The sequence below is a fragment of the Coffea arabica genome, chromosome 2e (genome assembly GCF_036785885.1).
Source record: "Coffea arabica cultivar ET-39 chromosome 2e, Coffea Arabica ET-39 HiFi, whole genome shotgun sequence".
In the NCBI taxonomy this organism is placed as follows: domain Eukaryota; kingdom Viridiplantae; phylum Streptophyta; class Magnoliopsida; order Gentianales; family Rubiaceae; genus Coffea; species Coffea arabica.
Genome location: NC_092313.1, coordinates 59,373,931 through 59,385,724, shown reverse-complemented (window position 1 = coordinate 59,385,724; position 11,794 = coordinate 59,373,931). Strand labels below are relative to the sequence as shown.

The 11,794-nt window shown below is 38.4% G+C and overlaps 1 protein-coding gene and 1 pseudogene across 1 annotated transcript; both read right to left on the bottom strand.

Annotated features, from left to right (window-relative positions):
• Positions 1-2,628: 2,628 nt before the first annotated feature.
• LOC113729218 (uncharacterized) lies at positions 2,629-5,961 on the bottom strand (annotated as a pseudogene).
• Positions 5,962-6,012: 51 nt separating this feature from the next.
• LOC113729217 (uncharacterized) lies at positions 6,013-11,731 on the bottom strand. The gene is made up of 2 exons (XM_027253540.1): positions 11,344-11,731; positions 6,013-6,308 (listed from the first exon to the last, which is right to left on the bottom strand). The coding sequence occupies exons 1-2, from the start codon at positions 11,729-11,731 to the stop codon at positions 6,013-6,015; spliced, it is 684 nt and encodes a 227-aa protein (XP_027109341.1).
• Positions 11,732-11,794: the final 63 nt, after the last annotated feature.

Genomic DNA, 11,794 nt, shown 5'->3' with positions numbered 1-11,794 from the left:
TCCTTTATATGTATATTACTTGTCCCTTTTGTATGAAACATGACATTAGACTTGCATCTCATATAAGCATTAGAGCTAGGTTAATTCATTTGCTTGATTAGATTAGAGAAAACCCCTCGAATATGGGATATGGACGAGTTTGGCTTTTCTAGCCTTAGCACGCTCGTATTCCCTCTATTAAAAGGGAAAATTGAGTCACGAACATTAGTCCCCCGTACCCGACATGATGCATTCCTCTAAGACATGTATATTTCTATAATTATTTTATCATTTTCCTCTTCTTAGAGTCTCATATTTTTGCATTATTCGTGACCTCTCTAAAGGATCATTATTGGGCATCACAATTAATGTGATTGGCACCATTCAAGCTTTGAAAAGAAATTTTACCCCCCGATGCCCCCGAGGTCTAGGGTTTGCATTCATATAGTGCGTCCAAATGTGATGGTGGTTCAAGACGCTCTTTGGGCGGAAGTGTATGAAATATCATTTACTTGCTTGGTGAGTGTACTACTCACTTGTTTGTTACTATGTGGCTTTGCTATACTTGAAATTGATGCTTTGAATGTTACTTGCACCATGGAAATGGATTAAAGCGAGGGTGTACTTGATCACTCTCACTCTTTATGTCCTCTATACGACTGTTTACTGTATTACTTGATGGTATATGAATACACCGGATTTGGTGTCGTTTGGACGAGTATCCAACAACCATTACTGTTACTACTGAGCTCAACCCCATTGGTAGTCGATTGAATCGAGCCGGCGAGGGCTTGGTCGTGAAAATTGATGAGCCATGGGGACTGTTATATGGAATCTTGTAGTATGAGACTCTCGATTCCGATATACTCGAGTATTACCAAATTTCTACTGTTTGGAGTTCGGGCCCGGTAGGGGGATGTTGGGTGGAAGGAATGGAAGTAAAGTGGAGTCTACGTTTGGTTACTCCTTAAACATTGACGGAGGGTCAATGAGATCCGATCAAGTATGCAAGCGAGGAAAGGGGCTCTTGAGAGCCGTCCGTATCCTTTTACCAATTCTCTTGATGTGTGCTTTTGGCTTACTTCCTAGTAGATGAATTGGAAAGAAAAGCTTTATGCTTATATGAACTTTGTTGCTTGAGTGATAGTATCTCACTGGGCGTAAGCTCACTCTATTCCTTTTATTTTCCTTACAGGAATTTGAATACTTTTGGAATGGCTTTGATAGTTGGTTGCCGAGTTGAGCTAGTTGTGAATACATTTTGAATAGCTCCTCAATGAATGAAACCCTAGTCGGTTTTAGATCCGACCTTCCTTTTGAATTGTAAATTTGCAAACCATACATGTATAAACTTGTTGGATAGCTTTTGCATGTTATTTGGCTTGTAAATATTGAATTTCAAGGTGTTTTTGCTTGAATGATATTTGGTTGGATTTTGGATGGATTAGGTTTTTAAACGGCAAAAGAAAAAAAATTTTGGCGGGAATGGACTGGGTCGAATCCGGCCAGAAACTGGCCGGATTGTCGGCCGGATTGCCTTGGGAAAAAAAAAGAATCCGGCCTTTTGCTCTCTGGCCTGTATCCGGCCAGGAATCCGGCCGGATTCTGTCGTGCCTGGCACTTTTCATATCGGCTCCGATTTTTCGTTTGTTTTATTTTGTGATTTTGGCTTGTCCGAGCGCGCTTTTACTTTCCCGGAACGCTTTCGATCACGTGTAACTGCTCGTTAGTTCTGGCGAGAGCTGGGCAGGCAGTCCGCTAACCCCTTTGGTTCACCTTAGGGGAAAGTGGGGCTATCACAATAAGACATTCCCCCTAGCTCATTGACCTCGATCGGACGCAAGCATCGGACGTCCGATAGAATCTTTCAAACTCTTTGTCTGCTATCGGACGGAAGTACCGGACGTCAGATAGGATCCTTCAAACTCGACGAAAGCTGTTGGACGCTCACAAAGACAATACCGGACATCCGATAGAATTGAAGAAAATTTCTCAAAGTCACTGCCTACTGTCGGACGCAAAAAAAAGGAGTACCGGACGTCCAACACTTCCAACGGCTAGTTGACTCTTCAACTATTTTCTATCCGTTGGAAGCATTAATGAAGCACTTTCTTGGTCTCCTATAAATAGAACATGGTCAGAAACTCCAAATAACTTTTGCACACTGAAGATACAAAAGATCTAGAGTGATTTTAATGAGAAAATACTCTTCAAGAAAGATTTGTAGTTTTGGTGGTGTGAAGTTCGTTGTAAACTTTTCATTTGTGAGTGAATATTTCAATAGTGTAGCTCTGTGAGGGTTGTCCTGAGAGATAGTAAAACTTTCTAGTTTGACCGAGTAGAACTTGGGGCAAGGAGGAAGTGAACCTTCCTTTGTACACAAGATTGGTTGTATTTCATCAATTTGAAGAAACTTGTTCTATAAATTGATCTACAAGCTCAAGAGGAGTTTGGTAGTCAATTGGTTTGCAATTCTTCCCTTCTTATTTACTTATTGTTATCTTGTGATCTTTAAATTGCTGATCTCTTCTACTCCCAAGCAATCTTACTTTTTTACTAATTGTTTCATTGTGTGGTCACCTAGAAAAGAGGGTAAATTTCATATTGAACAAAAAGGTGTCTATAACTTGATTAGTTTTTATAATCAACCTAATTCACCCCCCTCTTAGGTTGTCTTCGATCCTTACACAATCCCTTTCTATCATTCTTTATACATACAATACATGACAAGTACAAATATTCACCTGCAAAATTCTCCAATATATCCTCATTCTGAATTGATTTTGGCTTAATATACTTGTGGTCAATCAAATGTGAAGACCCAAATATGAAAGGTAAAATGCGATAGTCATTGAGCCCCAATACTCCATGGGATCTTGCAGATTTAAGAGAATACGTCAATTGCAACTTCTGAATCAACTCCAAGTGCTTCACAAAAACCTAGGAAACCAGTGTGCTTGATTATCTTATTCTTTAACAATTTGCAATCTTGCTAAGCAGTACAACCATGCTACAAACTTGGTTTCATGGCCCATTCATCTCAAGACACAAAAAGGAAAATACAAAAGCTAATGAAAACAAAGCCATTTCAAGCAAAAGTAGTTATGAGATTCCCAAACAGAAGGATACAAAGATAGAGAATGGTGAATAAAGGAGAAAACAGAACCAACTATGTTCATCAACTGCAATGCAATTGCTTGCAAAATCAACAAAACCCCAGTTTTATGGTGTTTCCACTGTTTGGATTAAGGTTAAAAGTTGGGCAGGCATATTTCCTGGTATTTTCATATGTTAGGAAGGATGCCCAATTATGTTGAAGAGCTAAACCGAGATCAGGACCAAAGCATTCAAAAAGCCTTAGCAAGCAAGTATAATGATACGAAACAAGAAAAACAAGTTTCACAGCCAAATGTAACACACTAGACTGCCTGGGCACTGTCTAAAAGATGCATACAGTTTCTAAACACCAAACCTATCAACATGCTTAAAGACAAACTCAGTAACCAAAAAAAGGAATAGCCTCTCTATTCTTTTCGAATATGTCCTTGTTCTACCTGTGGCCAAACTTAAATAATTTGTCGCTTTATCTAAGAGCCTAGTTATAGGTAAATGCTGAAACAATGCACAATCTTTCATCAATTTCTTTTAATTTATCACCCTAGGCATAGTTTAACCTTCACAGGTATGCGGTTAGTCGAAGATATTGAGCATAGTACTACCTTTTGTGATGCTATCTTCTAGTGTTTGCTACATAACCCTTCAACTATAGAGTTCTATTATGTATTGTAATTTCTGGTAGCCAAATATTTTGCTCCTTCAAGAATAACTCTTTGATAGTATTTACCTTCTACCTAACAAGCCTATAAGGGCTATAAGATAATGACTTACAGACTACTGGACTTGACCATCGTATTTTCCACTTAACTTTTACCATCATCCAATTTTCCTCTATCTTTACAAATTTCAATTTAAGTCAATAAAATTGGAAAAGAATTTATTGATAACATCAAAAAATCTATGAGCGTAATGGAACCTCAACTTTCCTAAGATTAAATAAGAGCAAAACTCCAACCATCCAATACAATTAATAGCTTAGCAATCATACAAGTAAACCTACAACTCATCCACTACTATCCATTCAACTACTTAAGTCATAATTTGGAAGCTACAACTTCACGCATGCCTTTATATGCTTCCAGAACATATTATCAAGTATACTATTATGAAATAAAACATTTTCCCCTATGCTAACAAATGAGGACATTCCCCAGTTTACCATCTATCATAAACCCATGCTGAGACTGTAGGTCTAATCATCTCAGCCCCCAATCCTTTCAACTGCATGAATCACTACTGAACTCTTAAACTTAAAGGCTCCACTATATTGCAAAACTTCCAACATCCTTTACACAACCTATGGGTACTAAAACACTCTAATACACATGCGAGCACTAAAAACTTGCAAAAGTAATGCCATGAATTGACAACTAAAGGTCATCATTCCTCTAGTGAATTACATCAGTCCATAAAAAATGAAGTTTCCTTTTCCTAATTTTCCAATAAAGAGTCTCACTTTCAGCAATTCGAGCCACTCTTTCCCCTTCTTGATAATTATTTTTGGTGCCATATAAATCCCAAGTCAGTCCAATGATGTACCTCTCACTTATCCATTGATAACAACAAACCTCCAAATAATTTTTAATGATTTCCTATCTTTGTGTATCAAGCTGCCCCAAAAAAAAGACAACCAAAGCAAATTAAAAAACACAAAAATAATAATCACAAAAATAGATAAAGAAAAGCAAAAACTACTCCCAAAATTTAAAAAAAGGTAAATTTTAAAAATTATCATAATTAATGGGGTTTGAATTGTCAAAGTTGTCAGTAAAATAGGGCACTAATTCAACAGCTGCATCACGAAGATGGAGAGGAAGCAATAGCAGCATAAATGACTCAGCATCGAAGCTCATGCGATGATGCCATGTCTAGTACGCCACGTTGCCGGATCGAGCAGCTTGGGACTCCGGAGAAATTTCACTGACGAACGCAATCAACTTCTCGATCACACGAATAACAGTGGAGACAACAGGAGACAGGTGGCAGGGATCGGAGAGCTTGTGAGATTTGATGGATTTAGAAAGGGAAACAACAAAGTATAGGAAGCTAGCCAAAGTAGAAGATAAGTGGAGCCGGACGATGTCGTTTTGGTTGGAGATTATCTGGGGTTTGGAAGCTGTAGGGAGGTTGCAGCAGGACCACCTTTTGGGACTGTGGGACCGGAGTTGTTCGCATGATGGCTTCTTTAGTGTTGGTTCATAGGGAGATTGGCTGGCAAGAAGAGAATGGGGTTGTAGGTTGGGCCGCCGCAGTTTATGCAAGTGGTAGTGGAAGGAAATGGTGATGGGGGAAATGGCTATGGGCTGTGGTTGAGGTAGCGGTTGCTTTTCGACCATGGTGGAGCAAAATAATTTTTTTTCCAAACGATAACAATTTTCATTAATCCTCAAAAAAGATTACAAAGGTTGAGCAACTGCTCTTACATCTTTCTTGGCTAATCTCACTAACTAAGATGGAAAAGACCCTTTCCAATCTACTTCAGTAATCAATCAATTGAATGGCAAATTTTGCCAAGTGATGACTCACAAAGTTCCCTTCCCTTTTGACAAAAGAGAAGTAACATTCACCAAATATGTTCCTCAGCTTAAGTATGTCTTCTAAGATTATTCCAATCTTTAGATCATCCCTGCTTCCTCCCTTGATTTTTTCCACCACTCCCTTGAAATCTGATTGAACTTCAATCCTCCTCCACCCCATCATTTCAGCTTTAATAAGTGCTATTCGAATTGCATTATCTTTTTCTACCATGGCTTCACCATTTCTTTCTACACTTCCAGCCCAAGCACTCAGGATCCCTCCATCTTCCTGCCTTGCAGTCACTCCCCATCCTGCTCTATATTTTGCTGTGTTTAAGGCTGCATTCATATTCAATTTAACAATCCCCTTTGTTGGAGGCAACCACTCTGTTGGTTCCTCCTACTGCTCCCTTTCTTCTATCTTAACCTCTTTATCTGTTTGTTGAGCTGAATCATATTCATTCCACTCATTAACTACCTTTAGCACTGTTCTCCCTTGGCATGCTTCCTCTCTGTTAAACTGAGTTCGATTCCTAGACTTCCATATTTGCCATAGTATACTCACTACAAGGCAAATATGTTCCCTTCCTGCACCTCTCTCCTTTGCCTCCATTAGATTGTTCCACCATAGCCAAAAGCTTTTCCTGAACTCCAGTAGTCCATCCCACTGTATTGGAGAAGCTTTCCAAATCAGCTCTGCATGTTTACAAAAGAAAAACATATGCTCTAGAGTTTCAAGTTGCTCCCCACAGCAAGCACATAATTCAGATCCTCTTCCAATTCTTCTTTTAATCACTTCATTTCCTGGTAATATATTTTGCAGACTTTTCCATATAAAGTGCTTGAGTTTGTGTTTCATGTTTAGACTCCATAAAAATTTCCACACACCAGTTCCTACTCATTTCTGCTACTCCTCTCTTGTTGTACCATTGCTCCTTTTATGACGACTGGAAAATTCGCTCATATTTTCTTAAAAATTTCCTCTTATTTTGATTAAATTACTTTATAATATCTTTACTACTCATTTTCTCCCTCAATAGTTGTAATAAATAATAGAATTAAGAGTTTTACCCTTAGTTTTATAGTTAGGGTAAATTAGGATTTTCGCATATTTTGGTAGTGTGATTAATTGTGGAGGTGTGTGTACTAAATTTGGTGGTTAAGAGTGAGTTTTAGATGAGAGGAAGTGTGTGATTAGAAGTGCTAATAATAAACTAGTGAACCATAAGTAAAAACACAAGTATGCGCGAGTTAAGGAAAATCGGCTTGAGCTGCCGTGCACCGTTTGCTACCGATTGAGTATACCACTGGAACACTATTTTATTACCTTAATCTCCTTGCTTTTATTTCAGCTAATCACCCCTAAAATATCCTATAAAACAGCCACTATTTTTGACCAAAGGAAAGGAAAGAAAAGAAAACAAAGAAGGGAAATCTTGGCTTGACAAGTGCCAAGGATTCAAGCAACCTTTGACCTAAAACATTTCCTTTCTACTTATCTTTCATTTGAGCTAAATTTCCTTCATTCTTTCTTGCTTGGTGGCCAAAACTAAGAGAGGAAAAAAGAGAGAAAAACAACTTCAACTCCAACCTTGATTCTTCCTTGTTGAGTTGTAATCACACAAACCAAACCGATTAAACTTACCTCTTGGTGTTTAGGAAGCTAGGAAAGGTGAAAGTCTTGGGAGAAAGAGCTTGGTTCTTCACTTAGAAACAAGTATTGTAAGGTATAAGATGATCCACTTCGTTTTCTCTTGGTTAATCTTGCTAAGTTTGGTATAGAAACTTTTAATCTTGGCTTGCTATGGTTGATTGTTTAGTTCTTGATGGTGTAGTGGAATGTTTAGCTAGGGTTTGCATTTTTCAGCTTTGATTATTGTTGTATACCTAGTAAATAATGTTATTAAGCTAGGATATGAAATTGATGAAGTGATTAATAGATTGATGTTACTTTTTAGAGTTAAAAGTTGAATTTCCAGCATTTGGTAAGGAATTTCAGTTCTACCCTGTTTTTGGACTCAACTTAGGCTGCGAATTTCTCCATGTTTTAGACTGAATCAGCTTTTGGACAAAACATAAAAGTTATAAAGATTTGAGTTAACTTTCTACCTGAATATTTTCAGATCAATTGGATCATTTTAGCTTATGTTTTGGCCAAAGAACTCCTGACTGCACAAACACTCTAATTTTCCTGACCTGTTTTTTATGTGTTTCTGACCATCCATTTTTTACCCTGAAAATGTGAGAACTGGGTGTCGATGTTTTCATGGGAAATGTAGGTCTATGTCTTAGCTTCGAAATGCCATAAAATGTAAGTGCCCGGTGCAACCCAATGAGTACAAACAAATTCACAATGATGCACAAAGATATATCAAATTTAAGCACAATAAAGAAAACTTAATTAAAGAGAAAGGATAAGAAATGCAAACCAAATATCAAACCAATAGCCTCTTCAATTGATGGCGATGCTAACCAAGATGTACAAGTGAAGGCTCACTCCTTCCTCACCCCAAACACACTTTGGTTGAGCCAAGGAGTTTTACAACAATTCTAGTTAACCCTCAACAACCTACACTTGAAAGATCACTCACCCAATTAAGAACTATTTTATACAAATGAGGCAACCTTCACCAAGGTTTTACCACTTCAAGTGATAGGTTCACCTTCACCAAGGTTTTACTCCTCCTAGAGAATAACCTTCACTTGAGCAACCTCACAACCCAACTTCCCCAACCCCTTATACAACCAACAAAGAATCTTTCTACTCAAAAATCTCACTTGTAAGCTTGTATTTTGTGTTGGCAAAAGTCTTTTGTCTTCTTGTGCTTTGGGGTGTTTATAGAAGGTGAGAAATGACTCCAAAAGGCTCTCCAACGGTCAAATATTAAATGCTGTCAAAACTAGCCGTTGGCCTGTCGGACGTCCGAACCACCTGTCGGACGTCCGAACCCTGCGTCCAAACCACCTGTCGGACGTCCGAACCCTGCGTCCGAACGTCGTCAGAGAGTCATCAAATCTTTGCGAAATTTCTCGGACGTCTGATGCGATCGATGTGCGTCCGATGCATGCGTCCGATCCTTCCGGACGTCCGATGCTTCCTCACGAGCGTCCGACAGAGTTTCCTTCTTGATGTTCTTCATCCTTTCGGACGTCCGATAGCTTCCTTTCGGACGTCCCACATGAGTGCCCTGTTTTTGCTTCTTCTTTTGTGCCACAAGAATCTGTTCTAACAAATTGCTCACATAAAAACATTAGCCCAAATCTACATTTTGGTTTGTTAATAATCAAAACCAAGGATTGATCGACCAAGGTCAACATAAAATTTATCTCGATCCGATATACTTAGCTATAGTTATGACCAAAACATCGAAGGATAACAAATCTGCCATTTATAAGTTCTTCTTTAAACTGGTTTCCAGCTTTGGTCCATGGTGATAAGTTATTATTTGGTTTGTTTAGTTGGTTTTGAGACCTTGAATAGATGTATGTAGTTGGTTATCACTTGTGATTGGATTGGAGGTTTGTTGGCTTGTGAATCCAAGTTGTACTTGGATAGGAAAATGGATAAATACAAAGGGCATGCTGCATAAATTTTCGCTCAAGGGTTAGGCGAGTGAACTTGAAACTTGTGTGACGACTCGAGTTGAAGCAAACTTAGCTTGTTTATGGTATTCGAGTTTTCGTTAATAAGAGGTACATAAGTTGAACATTTTGCCGAAACTTGTACCCTTTAAAAGGTAAAAGTAGCGACCCTTAAAAATACTATTTTCTCGATTTTTCATACCAAGTGTGACTTCCAAAGTATAAATCACTGCTTTATCGAAACTAAAAGAGCGAGCATGAATTTTCAAGAGTTTGAGAAGCCATATGACTACTACTTAAACAAGTTTTATTTACTTGATTTTCTTGAAACGAAACTCCTATGTTTCGAACCCTAATGGATTTTAAACTCTTAAATGATATTTTATCGCAGATTTGGACTCCAACCAAGGAGTTGTACCTGAGCGTGATTTTGACAAGCACTAAATTTTTGGTGAGTACTTCTAAATACATGATTGAACTTGATACTTGATTTAAATTCTTTATCAACGTGATCGGATAAGATTTGCTTGGTTTGGTTGGGCAAGGGTGTACTTTATCGCACTTGCCCTAATGTGATATATACTTGTTTATTTGTTGCAATTGACTTGATATACTTGTGTATGATGTGTGCACTCTCTGGAATTCCAAAAACCCTGTGGCTAGTTACTCGAGTCGAGGCGGCAAGGGCTTGGTCGATAGGTAACGAATCCTGAGTCTCTTGTTTTGTCGAGTGGAGTGTTATCTTCTCGACTAATCGGTATGCTCGAGTATTACCACCCGTGTTTGTTGAGGATTTTGGGCCCGGTAGGGGGTTTGAATGGTGGACGGAGATTGTAGTTAAGTGGTGCTCTACTGGACTGGTTACTTTACTTGAAAGTTGACGGAGTGTCAACTACTACTTGATCAAGCTCTGGTGAAGCAACGGGAATTTGACTATTGAGAGTCATTCGTATACTTATACTTTGAAATGATTATTACTTGTCATGTTATTGTTTCTTTTTATGAACTTTTACACTCGCTCATTTTAAGAGTTCAAGTTTTACATATGGCCAACTTGCTACTTGGATCTGCATGAAGTTTTGGAATCTCACTGAGTTTTAGCTCACTCTATTCCGTTAAATTTGTTTTCCTTACAGGGGGTACGAGTGAGGGTGTGAGACTGGTACAGGCTAGCATAGTCTAGTTTTTGAATTTTTGTGATTGTACTCGTGCTAGTGCTCGATTCGGATTGCATGTATCTGGAATTCATATCTTTTGTTATATTTGAGATTGTATGAATGTTTGGAATAGAAATGAATGTACATATATGTTCCAAATTTGGGAACTGTTATTCCATTTACACTTGAGGTTGGGAACTATTTTATTTGAAGTGAGTGAGTGAGTCCTGGCGAGAGTTGGGCAGGCGGTCTGCTAAACTCTGGGGTACGCCCTAGGGGAAGATGGGGTCGTCACACCTTTTCTCTCTTTTTGCATCTCTTTTGCTCTTCACTGAATACTCTCTAGTTGTGGTGTAAGGCCGTATAAGTCCATCCTTTCCTCCATATAAACTAATGGGAGTGGCCAGAATCCTTTTACAATCCTCTGCATTAAAAGTTCCCTGCATTACTGTTTTATTGCATTCACCATTATGTATTATTTCCTGCACCATTTTTATTTGACAATCTAGTGGCCTTGCAGATATTATCTTACCGTGACCCTTGTCTAAAAGCCATCTATCCTTCCATATGTTAACTGCACGTCCGTCCCCTAATCTTTTCCTAGCACATTTTTCCAACACCTCCCTTGCACTGAGCATACTCTTCCACATCCAAGAATCAGCATTTCTAGTTTTCATTGTCCATATAGATTTCCTTTGAAATAATTTCCTCTCAGAATGTTATTGATCATCAAATTTGGCTTGGTTATCACTCTCCACAACTGTTTTGCTAACATGGCTTTATTAAACTCTTGCAAATCTCTAAACCCCAATCCGCCCTTACCCTTCACCTCAGTCAATTTCTGCTACCCCATCCAATGTGTTCTTCTTTCATCATCCTTACTTTCCCACCAAAATTTAGCCATATCTCTTCTTATGTCTTTACACAGTCCAATTGGTAATCTGCAACAATTCATAGCATAGTTTGGTATGCTTTCAACAACACCTCTTTACCAGCTTGGCTTAGCAGTTTTTCCTTCCATCCATTGATTCTACTATTCACTTTTTCTCTTATATATTTGAAAACATGTTTCTTAGATCTCCCAATTATCATAGGAAGCACCAAGTATTTACTCTGCCTCACTTGTTTCATTCCTCCCAACGCATTCAGAATCTTCTCAATGCTGCTCTCTTCCGTGTTCTTGCTAAATAGCACAAATGATTTCTCTGTGTTTATACGTTGTCCTGATTCCTCTCCATATATCTCTAGCAGCTGTTTGACCTTACCTACTTCTTCTTTAGATGCTCTACAGAAGATTAATGTGTCATATGCAAAAAAGAGATGTGACAGAGTAGGACTTTCAGGAGCAATTTTTAATCCTGATATCCTGTGTTCCCTCATGGCATTATTTAGTAGACTAGATAAACCTTCAAAAACCAGGAGAAATTCCTAATTTTATGATGA